At 33.9% G+C, this 19,906-nt stretch overlaps 1 protein-coding gene across 2 annotated transcripts in view; it reads left to right on the plus strand.

Moving 5' to 3' along the window:
- Positions 1–4,347: 4,347 nt before the first annotated feature.
- Positions 4,348–19,906, plus strand: part of LOC110454206 (regulator of G-protein signaling 9-binding protein-like) — a 28,261-nt gene continuing 12,702 nt past the window's right edge. The window contains exons 1-3 of one of the 2 annotated variants that reach the window (XM_021503589.1): positions 4,348–4,537; positions 9,249–9,746; positions 17,914–18,080. In XM_021503589.1, the coding sequence (XP_021359264.1) occupies positions 9,615–9,746; positions 17,914–18,080 (299 nt within the window). In that variant the 5' untranslated portion in view covers positions 4,348–4,537; positions 9,249–9,614. Of the gene's footprint in view, positions 4,538–7,405; positions 7,483–9,248; positions 9,747–17,913; positions 18,081–19,906 lie in introns of those variants that run through there. The other variant, XM_021503588.1, reaches the window with a different exon arrangement.

Genomic DNA, 19,906 nt, shown 5'->3' on the forward strand with positions numbered 1-19,906 from the left:
TCCCCACTACTGTCTCCCTCATGGCTTTATGACAAAGTGACTCCTCTAGACTGTATGCTACAAAAATCATTATTGAACACATTTTTTTTAACTAATTAGCGTAAACCTACAGCAATTCTAGCGCTCTTGTAAAAGATCAATAGTGATAGATTAATGAATCCCTACTAGCAATAAACACGTACATGTAAAACGCATAGCTTATCTTTTTATAAATCTAATTAATTATACTCGGATTGTTGCCAAATTATCTTGGAAATAATAGTTGGGCAGTGCATTTTTAATTCAGGTCTGAAAGGCTATCTAATGAATACGATCATTAACATCAATTGAAATGTGAAAATTGCAATTCAAGAACAGATGCTGCTGCAGATCAAAAAAAGAAAAAGAAAGATATTGACGCAATCAAAATAAAAGCATTGTTGATTACATTAAAATAATGTACAGTACTCATCCATACAACCAATTACTGCGGTCGAATTACAGCAACTATTGATTTTAATTTCATTTCAAGTACTTACCGAATAATAGGGTAAAGATTCAACCGCGAATTCAAAAATGCAGCGCAATTTCCCAGATTCGGGCATTCTTGTCAGATCTAGCTCGGGATGAAAGACAAAACGTGCCGGTTAAAGAAATCTTAGTAATACTATTAATAAAAATTACAAACTGAGCGGGAGGCCTATACATAAACATAGGAAATAAAAGGTAGTTAGAAGTAGAGAGTAATATTAAGATCCCAACTATTGCAATTGGTGCAGATTTATTGTGGTCGCTTTTGTGTCCTCAAGTAGTATCCTTCTCTCGGTTAAAATTATATATAAATTGTATTTATTGTACAACTATTGAAACAGGTTTTTACAACTTAAGTCACACATAAATCACTCTTGTTGGTCCGGATTTTAGCGCGTAGCGGTTTTAATGTTGGAGGAAACCGGAGTACCCGGATAAAGCTCATATGTCCGGGCGGGTGACCCCATACCTTTCTACGTCCTATTAGGGAATCGAACCAAGCCACGTATGTGAAAGGCGAATGAATTATGCACTGCGCCACCCGACCACCCATTACATTTAGGTAATGCTCTAAAATTTGCGCTAATTGGTACGACGAACCTACCTGATTATGCGAATATTACATTGCACGAATAGTAGCACTACTCAAATTTAAGCAGTAGACTGAACCTAGCCAGTATAAAACTTTCTTTTGTTTATTCTATGTTGTATGAAACGAAAGTAAAACTATATAAAGGAGCCTGTTGCATTTGACAGTGAATTTTTTTATTCGTGGGTCCATTTATGTATTTTTCAGTGAATGTTCGCTATATCGTCTTTAATGGACGACTGGTTAAGACGTCTTCATTCTACGGTCCGAAAGTGTATTTTTGAAATTCAAACCTTGAAAAAAATATTCTTTTATTTCTGTTAATTTTTATAGATATTTTTTTTTTATTTCATTTTAACTATATTTGTTTTTTGGGTGTTTTATTTAATTCAACATTTTATTATTTATTGTTTTCTTAATATTTTAGTTTTTTCAATTCAATATTTACTTAATTTTTTTGTTTTTTTGTTTTTGTTTTTGTTATTCAACAATATTTTTTTTCCTTTTGACTTAATTTATTTGATTCAATTCTTTACTGGTAAGGTCATCCCCAATGAATAGAATAATGTCCATATAAATACATATTCAGTGACAAAAAAAACACACCCATTTCATCTGATGTTTAAACAACCTAGCATCGAACCCTTTAATAATGCATGAAATGAGTTGTAGATACTTGATTAACATCCATAACTCATCTCCTTCAATGACATGTACCTCAGCTGCTGACAGGAAGGTTAACAAAATAAAACCGATCTTATAAAATTTAGTGAGAATTGATCTCGTGCACGTGTAGAAAGTACATATTATGACACATATATATCGGAGTAGTCTATGCACTATATATATAGCGACAGCGCATTTGAATATAAAACACTATAGAAATAATATATATATATTAGGTGTATAATATGTATTTATGTAATAATAATACATATAATTAGTCGGTTTTAAATAGGTATATAGACCGATTCACAATGTATAGAGACATGGTCATTTGTGGGAATCCATTGTGATTTTATGAGCAGGTATATGGTAATTGTATTCATAAATGCTTGGACAAACTAAACGTTTTTAAAATCGATATATATGTATCATTAAAATATCCAAATAACTGCAATATTACTAAAAAGTACATATTTCATTGAAACGCACACAAATTTTAACGCATTATCGAATTGTAACAGATTAGCGTATTGGTGAATGGATGCACATACGAATTACATAGAAAACCAGACACATGAACTTCATTTGGTACATTCATAACTGATGACGAAAAGCGCTAAAAGAAGACTACCACAAAAAATTGTACGTTTACAGTAATTCGAAGTAACAAAATGAAGTATCTATTACTTTTTTTATTCTTGTAAAATGACAGCTTAGGTGAAATTGAGCTCTGATTTTGTTAGCATGCTATCATCGCAACGAAGGTAAACAAAAACCAGAGCGTGTATGGGTCATCCACTGGTTACCCGAGATACCTCAGCTGGCGCCTTTCCATCATCTAGTTACGTAATGCAACAAACAAATATCAATAGCTAGATTATAAGTATCCCTGTTAGTCGATACAATGATGAGATGATGATTGCAATGATACTGTAAACCTTAGGCCAGGTATCCTCTTAAACCTGGCCAATGTTGACATAGCCGAAATGACCCAAACGGTGGATTGCCTATTGAACTAACCACATTGACCCAAATGTTTGTGAGCTTGATAGCACATGAGGAAAGGAATGAATCTCTTTTTAGGTCGCCTAAGCTTTGCTCAAGTAACCTATTCCGATTGCTTTCCGTCAGTCATCCGTCGTCCGTCGTGCGACGTGCGTAAACTTTTTACATTTTCGACTTCTTCTCAAAAACAAGTGGATGGAGTTTTTTCAAACTTGGTCAGAATCGTCCTTGGTAGATGAGACTACACAATTGTAAAATTGAGATACCTTCCCCAATCCCTGGGGCTAGGGCGAGGCCCTAAAGGGAAAGTTAACCAATATTTCAAAAAAATCTTCTCCAGACTGAGAGGTACTACAGTCAATTTCGTTGCATGTATGAAAAGATCATCATGGGCTATGTTTAAATTGTAAATTTCAGTACCCCAGGGCCATCCGTTCTCTATTGGGGAGGGGGTACAGTTAACTATAGTTTATAAAGGGAAATAATGCATTTTGTTCATTAGTAGGAATTTATTCTTACTTGGTGAGGATCATCCTTGTAGGAAGATGGTATCAAATTGTAAAATTGGGATTCCTACCCCAAAGGCACCAAAGGGAAAATTAACCAATATTTCAAAAATCTTCTTCAGACTCAGATGTAGTACAATCAAATTATATGCATGGATGAACAAATTCTGTCAGGGGCTTTATCTATTTTTAAATTTTATTACCCCGGGTCATCCATTCTCCTTTGGGGATGGGGTAAAGTTGACTTTAGTTTATTTAGGGAAAACATGCTTTTATGTATATTGTGTCCATTTTCAGCAGGGAACGATTCAAACTTGGTTGGAATGATTATGATGCAGGCTGGCAATTAGATGTTATGAGAAAATAAGATCCTGACCATCCCAAGGGGCATGAGGGGTGGGAGCCAAATTGGGTTATGGTTCAAAGTTAAAAATAATCTTCTTCATCAGACTCAGATGTTTTACTGTTCATGGATAGAAATGTCCTTACCTAAATTACCAATACCTAAATTGTAAATTTCATTATCCCCAGGTCATCTGCTCTCCCTTTTTTATTTGATTTGAATAGTTTTTAAAGTTCTTATCCTTTGGTGACTTGACAAGTATTGTATTTCACTTTGTTTACATGTTGTTTTTCACATTTTGTACATCTCAACAATGAAATGGAGCTACTGGTACCTATAATATAACTCAGGTGACCGCTAAGGCGCTTGAAATATAAGATTTATAAAAAAATACTCATTAGGTAAACCTAAGGATAATACTGGATATTACTGCTGAACTTGATTGGATTTCTTTAGATGCAATTACTTCGGCAATATCTAATCGGAGACGTCTTACCTGCTCTGATCGTCATCTGTATAGTTCTCATGATGCTGTCATCAAGATTACCTGAGGAACCGATATTAATGGCATTTTGCTATAATAAAAAACACCGCAATGATTCTGAGTGAAAGGGTTGGCTATAAAGCCGTAAGGTTAAGTTAATCACTCGTTATCGATCTCGGGGACCAGCGTGACTACGACCTCTTGTCCGTGGCAGTGCTTGAGGTACATGGACACAGCTATGATGATGGCGACGGTGATCCAGGTGTTAGTCCCGGAAAAGGGTATACTCTCCTCCAGTACGTGGTGGACGTGAGTTCCGTGTCTTCCTGTATGTGCTTATACATCGTTATGAATTGTTTATATTACATAACTACAACCTGCTGTGGTTGATAACACAAGTGTATGAACATTTAGGACATGTTTAAAGATCGAAGGTGAGTTGACCTTTTCTCAACAGGACATCGGCTTGGAGAATATTAACAATCCTCAATGATTTGGTACGTCGCTATGACTTATATCTTAAGTATGTAAACATAATGGTACGTCGTTATGACTTATATCTTATTATGTTAACATAATGGTGCGTCGTAATGACTTACATCTTATGTATGTAAACATAATGGTACGTCGTAATGACATATATCGTAAGTATGTAAACATAATGGTACGTCGTAATGACATATATATTATGTATGTAAACATAATGGTACGTCGTTATGACTTATATCTTATGTATGTTAACATAATGATGCGTCGTTATGACTTATATCTTATGTATGTTAACATAATGGTACGTCGTAATGACATATATTATGTATGTAAACATAATGGTACGTCGTAATGACATATATATTATGTATTTTAACACAATTATACCTTGTAATGACATATATTTTATTTATTTTAACACAATTATACCTTGCAATGACTTACATGTTTACCATTGAAATTAATCAACCAATTAACATTGACAGTCAGGCTTTGGTTTATCACTTATTTATTTTATTAGTTAACTTCCGCTGATGACAGCAACTTCAAAAACAAAGGAAGCCGTGCTCGATTCACAGACGTTCTTTTTCTACACAGAGAGGATACATATACATGAATATCGAAACCGAAATAATTGGATTTTAAAATACGGTGACAGCAAATGTAGATTCTTAAGGAAGTGTTCCTCTTACACCAATCTCTATTTTTAGCTATATTTCATATTAACAAATGGTGCCTTTAAAGCTGTATATAAATGATCTTGTAATAAAACAGTGATAGTTATTTACCGCGCTAGCTTCCTTGTGGACTTGTAATATTGATATTCATTTGTCTAGTTAGCTTAACGAAAAGGTAAAATATGTCTCCATCACTATTTCTTTCTATGGCAATAAAAAGTTTAAGCTTGATCTATCAATACATAGCAAATGATCATCTCAGGATACGGAGCCAAATATATATGTTATTGATTTAGCAGCAATTTTGAAGGAAATTAGTCTCTTTTTTAATGTTTCGTTAAGCTGACTTATATTTGTGTAATTGTGTGTCATTCGATACAAGGAAATATTATCAACATGCAAGTACCATTACAGTGGGCGTTGTCCTAGGTAATGCAGTATGGATCAAATTTAAAAAAAGCTTTGTTAACTTAACGGGTCGTTAAGGAAACCTTTAAAAATATGTTGTTTTAAAAAATGTTTTGAATTATTACAAGCATTTTAAAATATCTTGTCTAAATAAGCATCGTTTGAACCCACATACATGTAATTTTAGGTAATCATGGCAGTGGTTTTGAGAATATAATAATTAAAACCAATGTGCATTTGTGCTGTAGGGCTAGTCATGATCTGAAGCCATGTGGCCAGTTATTAAAACTTGCAGGGGAAATTTTGTTACCCAGTTTATAATATTTACCTATAATTTAGGTTATAGTTATCCATAAATTTTTAAATGGTATCATCATAATTATATTAGGGTTATCAACGGTAACAATACTAATCTATGCTTGACAATTGTGTCAACAACTCAGTCGAAAATTAGAATTCTTACGATCGATATAAAAAAAATCTTGGTTTAGAACTCTTTAGAAATGGAGATTATGTGCAAGTAAGGTAACACACCTCCTTAAATGTTCATAAAAAGGTGTTTTGTGTTACGATATGATTCATGTTAGTCGGTACTCTGTATTATATGTATACATATATTATCGATTACTGTTTTAAAACATTTGGGCGGATGTGCCATCACCATGGATTTTCTAATTTTAATACAATGTAACTATAAATGTACTTTTACATAGATAATCAATACATTTCGGATTCTCTCACATAGGGGTAGTACGCTTGCTTGGGTATTACTATACGGTTGGTTTGTAATATCAAGTTGACTCGCTATGTAAGTTGAATAGAATACACCTCCAACAGAACAAATCAAATATTAACACAAATGCAGCACAACACCCCAACATACTAACACACGTTTAGATATCTCCATTTTAAGGACCATCCTTATTTGTACGTTATCTTGTCGTGAAGATAACTAAGCTTTCAACTAGGGGGCACAACCTCAGGTATTGCCCTTCCTCGATGTAACCTATACAGAGATGATTGACTAAGGCAATGCTACAGAGCTGATAATTTGTGTCTCGTGCAATGAGGTCGGAACTGTATTGATCGCGTTTCAAAATGCTTCTTGTATCTGTTATCGTGTATATAGTTATAGTTTTTATATCAGATTGGATCAAGATTATAAACGAATTCTACTATTATTATATAAATTTCGATATAACGCCCGTAGATTCATTTGCTCCTTCTATTACAGTCATAGATCTAAAGATTTTCCTTTCCTTTTTTATTAAAAATTCTTTTAAACGCCTCCCACCATATATCACTAAGCTTATCTGTTGCTTCAACAATTTACTCTATCAAAGGTGGCGGTATAACGAGGTTTTCCTTGTATACATTGCCAAAATGTTTGAATACTGAACATTGTTCATCTATCTTTATGGTTTAAATACTGTGGCTCTTGTTCATTTTTCATATAGCTTTCCATGAATTTAAGTAAATGAATATTTTAACTTAAAGTGTTGAAAATACATCTATCCTTACAACTGATTGCGGAAGTTGAAAAATTCAATTTCCCTTTCTAATTAATATAAACAGAAAGTCTGAAATATTTCCTGAGTTAGAACTCATTTCAATAGGAGATACAAAGTGTACATAGCATGATAGAAAAGCATAACAGGATAATTTGATTCATTAAAAATTGTTCCGTGTCTTGATACACAAGTCCGTATATATTGGAATAAGAGTAGAGACTGATTTACTTCAGGTATGCTTTTCTGCCGTGTAAAGGGTTTTATTCGGAATGGTATGTTAAATGGGAGAGAGAGGTAAGGCATATTTTGATTTTGTTCGTGAGCATATGTCTAACTTCTTGTAACGACACATTGTCATCTTTATCACTGTCATCTGAACTATATTTTTTTTTTAAATATGGGACCAAGATTAACTCCTACTTGGAATAAGTGTACCGGACAATGATACTTATATATAGGCGGTGGTGATAAAGCCCGTACATTGTTAATTTTGGGTATAAGACAATAGCTGAGTCTACCTTTGTAAGAACTGTCTACTGTATACGCTCATCATCTTCAGCTACCAGACTAACCTCATTCGATATTCTAATCAAACTTCATCACGACCGGTCATAGATGTTTACAAAACAACACTCCTCGGAAATCATTGCTCTTGTAACCCGATGCCATTGTTTGTCTTACATGATTCGAGGAAAAGACCTTCGGGTTATTGTATTCAGAACAATACATTTGTTATTTGGTTTTCCGTGTTTTATTAGAAGAAGAAAAAGGGTATAAAATTGCTTTGCTATTATAAATCACTGGTAACTGATTGTGAATCTCGTCAATGGTATCGTCTGCCAACATTAAAGAATTCCTAATAAGTATGTTTCTAGTATTTCATCCTGTTTATTTAAACATCATACAAAACGCTGTTGATTGTAGAATAATATTACATTTTGCCTTAGGGAATATTCTTGAAACAGACATTAATTCTGAGACAGTTTATATAAGGAGAAACTAATATAGGCTTGTGTCAATACCTATATAACCCTTTAGATGTTGAAGGAGAGGAGCTATTCGGTATATATATAAATATGAGAAAGAAAAACGCCAATGCTTTTCAATTTGTTTCATTTTTATAGTTATAAATATTACCTATAGTTAAAATGTAAGATCTCGACAATCCTCATTTCGAGTTTCGTGTCAGGTTACCTGTCATTCAGCAGATATTAAAAAAAACAAGATTTCCAAGAGCATTCATTTCTGACGATGAAACTATAAAGAACAATAGTTTTTTTTTGTGTAAATGTCGTATTTGTATTATTTCTACCTGGTTCAGGTTTATTAGAAAAGGAAAGCAACGAATGACGTACACTCCTGGCCCAACTATCCAGATCTCTCGTGCTTCATTGTCTATCTGTCAGCTAATCAGAGCCACTGTGCTAGCGATCCCATTAGATATATTGGTTAAGTTCCGAGTTTATTGTCAGTGATGAGATAATGCTACATCCAATATGTATCGCACCGATGCACTTTTTGATGATAAAAGGGTTTCTTCAATACGATCTCGAATGCTTAAAACACAATATTCCAAACGATGTTACTGAAGTATAAAGTAACTACGCTCTGTGGTTTTTTCTCCAAACAGTTTCTGACTTGGAATGGAATGTTCCTTTTCTGTAGTAAAAACTCATTTACAACAGAAAACATATTTTACTCTTTCACTGACATCTCTGACATCAGGAGTCGATCCCAAGAGCTCTTAATTTTATATGTATTGTGTTGGTACCTCTCTGCAATGTAACCAAGAACAAATATATATTTAAAAAGGATAAAACGTCCAGCAATAAATACTTGTTTTGCTAATTTTAAAGGAAATATAATAACAAAACAAAAACAGCTTTTCACTACCAGTATACAGTTGAAAAAATATGGGATTCTCTACCTTAAGTTAGAAACAAATCCACGTAAGCTGTTTTATACTACAAAAGCAGTGTGTGTATTGATTACCCCGGTGGTAAGGCGAACAGCATTATGCTACATGATATCCCTGTACAGGTACCGTTTATTTTTAACAGGGAGCCAGCATGCTTAGCCTGGAGGTATCAGCGGAACAATGCCAGTAAAGGAATACATACAGTGGAGACAGACATTGCACTTCAGCTGAACATGCAAGGAGCCTTGAGTTAATCACAACAGATCAACAGATAAGCAGTTCACAACGTGACCCAAGGACAAGGGAAACATAGCAGTTCAATCGCAACACGGCAACAGAGCATCAGTCCAAAACATGAGTCAAGAACTAGGTAACAGTGCTGTTGGTCAATCCAGCAACTAAGTCCTCGTCCAACTGAGTTGATCTTTCGGATCGGAAGTTTTGGATATTGAGCTGTCCTTCATGATTAATGAGAATGCCTTCATCATCATGAAGTGTGGAGTAAAAGATGTCGGTATCATGTAACTCAAAGAACAATAGAGAAAGCGAGATCGGCCAGGTACAGCTAAGGTCGTTCACCAACTGCAGAGGACTTGGACCAGAGAAACTGGATCCTGGAATTATACAAGAATGTGCCAAGGTAGGACACCTGTAATTGTACAATATTTTACTATAGGACGACAAATTATAGGTAACTGACGAAAGTGCAAGACAAGATAACTTAACAGACAAAATACGATAAGCATGACGACTTTTATAATTTTGTTTAGATTTTTTCAACAAAATGCATTAACGTCAAGGTAGACTTCTAACATACCATTACAACATCAGAACCCTGTGTTACCGGGAAAATATTTTGAAAAGAAGAACCGAAACAAAACGAGATACACTGAATACCCATTAAAAAAAGCGGAGGGTATTAAATTGTGCAGTGGTACAAAGAACATTGATAGCTATTGAAACATTTTTCATCCTGTATTAAATTAAGGTAGGATTTCATCTTAAATATATTCTGGGGTACCAATCTGTTTATATATAATGCTATTTTAGTATACCTCTTCCTGTAATATATTACTATACCAACCTACCATTCCAAGGGAAGCAAACTACTATACAAAATCAAAACTTTTGTAATGCAACAATGTACCGAGGAAAGTCTTCTGTAATACATAAATAAAACAAGGTAATACTTCAGTAATATTATGATATACCGGGGTAAAACCTCTGTGATACAATAACATACCGAGCTAAGACTTCTCTTGTTCAACAATATACCGAGGTCAGACTTCTGTAATACAAAAACAAAACGAGGTAAGAGTTCTCTGGTACAATACTATACCGAGGTCAGACTTAAGTAATACAATTATATACCGAAGTAAGACTTTAGTAATACAAAAATATACCGAGGTCAGACTTCTGTAATACAATTATATACCGAGGTAAGACTTCTATAATACAATAATGTACCGACGTCAGACTTCAGTAATACAATAATATACCGAGGTCAGACTTCTGTAATACAATAATATACCGAGGTCAGACTTCTATAATACAATAATATACCGAGGTAAGACTTCTATAATACAATAATATACCGAGGTAAGACTTCAGTAATCCTATTATATACCGAGGTCAGACTTCTATAATACAATAATATACCGAGGTCAGACTTCTGTAATACAATAATATATCGAGGTCAGACTTCTGTAATATTATAATATACAGCGATAAGATTTCAGTAATACAATAATATACCGAGGTAAGACTTCTGTAATACAATAACATAACGAGGTAAGACTTTAATAATCCAATAATATACCGAGGTCAGACTTCTATAATAAAATAATATACCGAGGTCAGACTTCTGTAATACAATAATATACCGAGGTCAGACTTCTGTAATACAATAATATACCGAGGTCAGACTTCTGTAATACAATAATATACCGAGGTCAGACTTCTGTAATACAATAATATACCGAGGTCAGACTTCTGTAATACAATAATATACCGAGGTCAGACTTCTGTAATACAATAATATACCGAGGTCAGACTTCTGTAATACAATAATATACCGAGGTCAGACTTCTGTAATACAATAATATACCGAGGTCAGACTTCTGTAATACAATAATATACCGAGGTCAGACTTCTGTAATACAATAATATACCGAGGTCAGACTTCTGTAATACAATAATATACCGAGGTCAGACTTCTGTAATACAATAATATACCGAGGTCAGACTTCTGTAATACAATAATATACCGAGGTCAGACTTCTGTAATACAATAATATACCGAGGTCAGACTTCTGTAATACAATAATATACCGAGGTCAGACTTCTGTAATACAATAATATACCGAGGTCAGACTTCTGTAATACAATAATATACCGAGGTCAGACTTCTGTAATACAATAATATACCGAGGTCAGACTTCTGTAATACAATAATATACCGAGGTCAGACTTCTGTAATACAATAATATACCGAGGTCAGACTTCTGTAATACAATAATATACCGAGGTCAGACTTCTGTAATACAATAATATACCGAGGTCAGACTTCTGTAATACAATAATATACCGAGGTCAGACTTCTGTAATACAATAATATACCGAGGTCAGACTTCTGTAATACAATAATATACCGAGGTCAGACTTCTGTAATACAATAATATACCGAGGTCAGACTTCTGTAATACAATAATATACCGAGGTCAGACTTCTGTAATACAATAATATACCGAGGTCAGACTTCTGTAATACAATAATATACCGAGGTCAGACTTCTGTAATACAATAATATACCGAGGTCAGACTTCTGTAATACAATAATATACCGAGGTCAGACTTCTGTAATACAATAATATACCGAGGTCAGACTTCTGTAATACAATAATATACCGAGGTCAGACTTCTGTAATACAATAATATACCGAGGTCAGACTTCTGTAATACAATAATATACCGAGGTCAGACTTCTGTAATACAATAATATACCGAGGTCAGACTTCTGTAATACAATAATATACCGAGGTCAGACTTCTATAATACAATAATATACCGAGGTCAGACTTCTGTAATACAATAATATACCGAGGTCAGACTTCTGTAATACAATAATATACCGAGGTCAGACTTCTGTAATACAATAATATACCGAGGTCAGACTTCTGTAATACAATAATATACCGAGGTCAGACTTCTGTAATACAATAATATACCGAGGTCAGACTTCTGTAATACAATAATATACCGAGGTCAGACTTCTGTAATACAATAATATACCGAGGTCAGACTTCTGTAATACAATAATATACCGAGGTCAGACTTCTGTAATACAATAATATACCGAGGTCAGACTTCTGTAATACAATAATATACCGAGGTCAGACTTCTGTAATACAATAATATACCGAGGTCAGACTTCTGTAATACAATAATATACCGAGGTCAGACTTCTGTAATACAATAATATACCGAGGTCAGACTTCTGTAATACAATAATATACCGAGGTCAGACTTCTGTAATACAATAATATACCGAGGTCAGACTTCTGTAATACAATAATATACCGAGGTCAGACTTCTGTAATACAATAATATACCGAGGTCAGACTTCTGTAATACAATAATATACCGAGGTCAGACTTCTGTAATACAATAATATACCGAGGTCAGACTTCTGTAATACAATAATATACCGAGGTCAGACTTCTGTAATACAATAATATACCGAGGTCAGACTTCTGTAATACAATAATATACCGAGGTCAGACTTCTGTAATACAATAATATACCGAGGTCAGACTTCTGTAATACAATAATATACCGAGGTCAGACTTCTGTAATACAATAATATACCTAGGTAAGACTTCTATAATACCAAGGTCACACTTAAATAATAAAGATATAAGATGGATCTGCATTAAATACCTGGTCTGCAGCATTGTTGCAGCTTTGTGCGTAAATATGTACGCGAGCCATTTATATTTGTTCTCAGACAATTATCATTGATTAATCAGAGGAACAAACAGAGCCCACAAATATTGATCATGTCTATGTAAACAAAATATAAGTAAGAGTAAACGGTTGTTTTTGAATTGTTCTATGAAAGCGTCCATTTTCGGATGAATAAGCGTGTCACTATTATTCAGAAACATTGTTCATAAAATACAATACAATACAATACAATATTGTCAATATCTTTTCAAGACCCGTCTGAAACAATCACGCTTATGGGTCCAAGTTGTGTTTTGCGTTTTATTTATTATTCTAGGCCCGGAGATTTGGATAGTGATTTCTAATGCTAAAAAACATTAATAACTGGTCTGTCAAGAATAACCAGTTATTTAAGAAATGAACGTTTTAGCTACCGGGCTTTATGTAAGTTTTCAATAATAGCAATGTGTATTATATAGGAACATAACAATATTTGCTAAAATATTCATGATATATATTTACATTCTGATAGAGTAGTTATGCTTTATTTAGTAATTTTGAACAGTTTTGGAACAGCAAATTAGGTCTTGACAACAATGAAAACTGATGACGTCACAATAGAGATTGCTGGCGTTACAATAGCAAATGTGGATATAGTCTCATCACAACGTTTGCCTTCGCAAAGCATTGCAATGGAAGGATGCAGAGCAAATGTAAATGTATACAGTCACTTTATGTACGGAAAACCACAGTGCAGTTGGACAGGGATCCTTAAGCGAACTAACTATGTATTTGAGCGAGATAAATATCTTGACAAAGTACATGTTTTAATAATGTACATAGTTATCAGTGGTATCACTATATTCGCAATTCTTGATGAACATCCATTGCAAGCACAATTCATGAAGGAAAATGACCATATCGGTGATTTGATATTTTACAAAATTCCATACATGTCAGATGTGTCGTTTGAAATGCAATCACGAAAATATTTTTTCGAGGAAATGTAACGGGAATGAAATGATTCATGGTTTTTCGTCATGATTATTCCTTTTCATCGGTAGATAACGGGTTATCAATAAAAACGTTATGCAAGTAACAAAGAGTATGTGAACATGAATTATTAGTAATGACTAGTTTACAATGAAGATGGGTTCATATAATATCAAATGGATCCAAATAGTATTCCAAAGACTCACAGCACTCCTTATACTGCCACAATTTATCCAGAGAAGTGTGGGCATTATATAGAGGTTAGAGGATCAATTTAGAATAATGGGAAAAAGAATCTTAGAGGAAAAAGAGGGAAGAGGGACTTTAAAATTTGTTTGCAGTAATCGAGGTGGCAAATAAAACTGGGGGCATTACCACTACCACTCGGGATAACCATGCTAGAAAAATACATACAACTGTTCCAAAATAGCTCTTCTTCAACTAAAATTTCGACAAATCAAACCTTACTGTGTCGATTTAACTTCATATATTTTACAAAATACGTCTTAATGTTAATTTGCCGGTTTTACCTCTCTTTTTATGTAACAAAAGACGCGAAAAACAGATTACAAAATATTCCGATTGTTTTTACAACTTCGTCTTTTATTAATCATTTGCTTGAGCCCTTCTTTTGAAAAGGCAAGATAAATATCGGATTACGTTTATTGCATTTGGTGCTTAAAAACCTTACTCTTCCTGAGTTCCTTAGTGTTGCTCTATGGCGTTTCTAGATGTATCTGCTTTGGTCTTTGAATTTGTTTGGTTCGTGCTGTTGCATTTTATATCAAGTTTGAGTCCCGAGTTTGTGCTGGTGTGTTTAAACTTCGACTGGATCGTATGCCGTGGTTTTTCTTCTCTCCAATGGGATTTGCTTAGATAATAGGAGACTGGATTACCTTAATACCATATCTCTCCTTTATGCTGAGATCTTTCGAAGCGAAGCCTACCAGAGAGTAGAAAAAAACCACGGCAGATAATCCAGTCTACGAAGAGCTCAGTCTAGCGGAAAAAAATGGTACTAAGGAAGGTAATCCAGTCTATGTTGACACTGTGATTCTATTACTTCCTGTTTTGCTTGATCAGCCCGTTTGCAGTAACGTCTGGGTAATCAATACGGATTGTCGTTACCTAATGTGTTAATGATGTTGCGGACATTGTCATATAGACAACACTTCCTATATATGTGTACATTAAAGTTCCATGGTAAATCAACCATTTGATACAATCTCGATGGCTGACATGGTGTGTACTGCAGTGCTATGCCAATTTAAAGTTCACTATTGATGGAGCTTTAATCCTAGACCAACATCAAAAAGCTTCTTTAGGTATGCTTACCAAGTTAATTCGTTAGCAATGTTAATTTCACTTGCAACTCAGATAAAATCTCGTTTTTATATTAAAAGAGCTTTAGTATTTTAAAAAAAAATGAATAAAAAAATGATTTGAAAATTTGACGTGGAGCTAACAAAGCTTAACGTCAATAGGTCGTCATGATAGCGATGTTCATTATATGTATATCAACGAGATTTACGGAGACGCACCGATTAAAGCAAACATATCGATTACACGATACAGGGACGGTTAAATTTAAATGTTACGAATTAATTGTTTGCGTTATGACCATAAAGCATCGAGAATTTGCACAATTGTGCCGACCAACACATTATTGATTACGTGTTATAAAGCGTTGTCTAAATTCACTATTCATTTTTTATGGACTTTTGTTGAGGTGAATATGTGTTTTATGGACCTGAGAAAGTGATATTAACCGAAACGAAATAAAAGTTCTTAAATTGGTCTATTAGATGCTTAATAATGTTTTGATATAAAACAAGATAACATTGTACGGAGAAAAGTAATTTCATTGGGCTGGGGCCATCGTGACGTCACCATCGAACTGACGTCATAAAGGGAATATTAACCTGTTCTTTCGAAAAACTGTTACACCGAATCAATATCTCAAATTACTGACCTCCATGTGATTATTCTTCAACCAATGGGAATGTAGCAAAAATATGCATGTTATCTAATGTTGCTAAATATCATAAATTTTTCGAAGAATTTATGATGAAGACTTAACCATATGAATTTCCCTGTAAGATATTGGGAGTTAAAATAAATAAATTGTAAATTTCATGACCCAGGGGTCTTACGTTTCCCCCTGGGAAGGGGGTAAACTTTACTATAGTTCATATAGGGAAATCACATTTTGTTTAATTTCCATTGGAAGTAATTCAATTTGGGTTAGCATTATCAGCATTGGATAGCAGTTTGATTGTATGCAGATATCAGCTCTGACTGACCCCCAGGGGCTGATGGGTGGGGCCAAAAGCGGTCGAATTGACTCAAATTTAAAAAATCTTCTTCTCAAGACCCAGGCAAAATTTATTATGGCAAATGATACTTTGAATATTACATGTTGATAACTTTTTATAATAATAATCCTGTGTTGACAGTTTGAAACTTTGAAAATGTTGAGCCAGCCCTACCCCAAAGGGCTGTAGGGCGCCCAAAGGAGACAGAGTGCTAAAATATCTTCATTTTCCTTGTTTAGAATCAGAGATGCTAGTTTCAAATACTTTTCAGTCTTAGATCTGTATGCTAGATATTTGATAAGGTTGTTTTTATTGTTTTTTGTCACTTTGAATAATACTTCTGTTCATGTTTTTAAAACAAAAATCAACTCTCTGTATATTCTGTATATATCAGAACTCTGGTAACCGTTAAGGCCCATGGGCCTCTTGTTTTTACCCAAAACCCCATTGTTAATTATTTTCACTTTATTTCATACCCGCAAGGTATGGTTTTCTTTTCAGAATGATTGATTCTGATTCCAATTTTTTATTTCCTTATAGTTTTCAACAAATCGGAGGAAAGACATTGCATAATATACAGTATTTACAAATAATACAAGTACATACACAATGTTAGACATAAACATGCACTTTGATCTTACTTCATATTATAATGATATACACAATATTCTATTTAAGCTAGATGCAACAACACACATCATAACAAAACAACATAGTTAATATAATATAGCAAGTCACAAGTTAACATCACACATCGTAAGTCACAAGTTAGCATCACACATCGTAAGTCACAAGTTAACATCACACATCGTAAGTCACAAGTTAACATCACACATCGTAACCGTATAGAGTTGTATATAATGTTGTACAATATACTATATTATGATTTATCAAAGCTATAGTCATGCCGGCAAAAACAGTTTCGAATACTTAATTACAGGTAGTGGTAGTCGTACGGAAATCCTTAACGTATTGTTCGGGAGACCCCGTAAAACCACACACGTGGTAGAGTAAAACTGACTCCATACCTTTTTTATTTGATCAGATGCCTTTGAAACAGTATACTTGCTTCCAGATGTTATAAATTATTTTCGTAAACTCCGCATTGCCACATGATGGGAAGGGACAATTAATTTTAAAAAAAACACGTAATTGAATCTGGTGTGTAATTAAGGTTTTGTATATGTATGTTTGTAGATAAAATTCAACCAATACTCGATATTCCAAATAACAACATTCTCTTAATTCAATAGTGGCCCTATACTATATTTTTTATTACACATTTAAAACATTGGATTCTCTGTTTTGTTTAAAAACAAATCCTTATATCACTGAATCCAACATCATAAGGCCTATTTGTACCCGTTCTGAGGATATATTTTTTTATTTTGTTTATTCATTAATTTATCTTTTTTTTTTAAATTATTTTTATATTTATTATGGGAAAATCGTTTCACCGTATCTTTTTTTATAATCTTGAATAACTTCGCGTTGTACTCAAACTTAAATCTAATATGTATATAATTGACGGGTTTTTTCTCTCTAAACTTTCAGATTGTTGTAGAACTCAACCAAGAGACGGCAGCTTACTGCACACATGCTGTGTACATTGGAGGTACGCAGGACTCCGAGGACCTCCGAGAGGAACTCAAACGAATCCGGTTGCGAGGATTAGAGTTGGCGCAACTCAACAGACTCAAATTGGTTCCTTTATTAAGCAAGTAGGTTGTCTTTATTGATATCGTTCATATCGTTATAACATTTTTTGAGACACTCTGCTTGAAGTAAAATTGTATCTGGCAATGAAGAAAGGTTAGATAGAAATGTCCAAATTCGAAACATTGAAATGTAACGACAGAACATTTCTTAACAAGACTCCTCATTCAATGAGTACACGAAGGCAAACCTTTGATTTCGTGCTTTAACCCTTGGCCGGAAACATTAAGAGGCTGGTAATATAATGCAGTGTTTATTCTACTCGATGCATTTCAGGTCAGGTTACAATATTTGAACACAGAAATACATACGACAGTATATACATTGGGAACATAAGGATAATATATTGAGTGATTATAATGATTAGAAAGGTAAAATGACCTTATATATGTGCAATGCATATGCAAGACCACACACTTGTGTTTTTCTAACGAATCAGAAAGCGCGAGTTTCTTGCGCGGACGAATATATACGACCGCGCAATAAATGAGTGCTTTCTGATTTGTTAGAAAAACACAAGTGTGTGGTCTTGTTTTCATCACATACCTCCCGTATTTGGTAGAGATCGATACAAAGATTTACAAACTTTGATATTTTTTTGCAAGGGGATTCCCATAAAAAGTAGTTCCGGCTAGTATGGTGATACAACATCTTGTATCAAACATGTGTGATAAAAACTGACAGAAAACATCAACAGAAAATTGTTGTATTACTACTGTAAGATTACATAGGTATGTGATAAAAAATTATACTCAAACTGGATGAAAAAACATACAACGGTGACTAAACTACGGCAGAGCATAAGGGTCATTTAGAATAATACTCAGTTGGGTGTCTTGACCACAATGTATATTACCACACTCACACCTATTTCTTTTAAAGACTTGCTATATCAATGAATATAACAGACACTAGCATGGCTATGTTACATTTTGCGGATCAATCAATGTAAGGACATCACTTTATAATTAAATTAACACAGTGCCTGCTGAATTATCTCAAGTATAGCGAGTAGGAAAAGAGGTGAATTCAAGGCATTGAACTTGCATCCTAAAGGGGGATATTTCACAAGATCCTCATATACGAGTTTTTTAATATTGAAATATATCATTTCGACATAAACAATCTTTACTTGTACTTACATAAGCGCATTCGCAGTCCCATACCTCGACGATAACTGTCAGGTGATACCACTGCCAGCAATTGTAACTACAATTGGGAATAAAAAAAAATAACAGAATAACAATAGCTTTGCTTAAGAGATTAAATTCTAGAGGATTTAAACAAAACAGAAATCGACAAAAATGTTCTTAGAGTATAAACTTCAAAAGGATCAGACCAGGATTCGAACCCAGGACGTCAGAAGACGATACGGTCGTTCTAACCAACTGCACTTCTTGATACTGTAATAGTGAAAACTATTACTGAAATCATTATATAACTGTATTCTATATTTCTGTAGTCTATAAATGTATATCTGCGTATGGATATTCGGCCACATTGTGAAACAGCTTATCATCTGCTATTAGAAAGTCAAATTACATGACCAAATTCAAGAAAGATATAAAGACCCATTTTAGGCTCATTGCACCCTTTATAAAAAAAATCATTTATATGCACATTGAGATGATTATCTTCTTGCTTAAAGTATAATGGTGATTGTAAGCCTTTTTGTTTATCAAATATAACTAATACTATTACACATATGTTGTAAAGCGCTGTAGAATAATTTTACCAATCATATAGGGCGCTATATACATATTGTATATTTTATTATTTTCGTGGGGGTAAAATGTCGTGGTTTTCATATAATAGACTGTTCCAAGGACAT

This window comes from Mizuhopecten yessoensis, unplaced genomic scaffold, assembly GCF_002113885.1.
Source record: "Mizuhopecten yessoensis strain PY_sf001 unplaced genomic scaffold, ASM211388v2 scaffold7725, whole genome shotgun sequence".
Classification (NCBI taxonomy): Eukaryota; Metazoa; Mollusca; class Bivalvia; order Pectinida; family Pectinidae; genus Mizuhopecten; species Mizuhopecten yessoensis.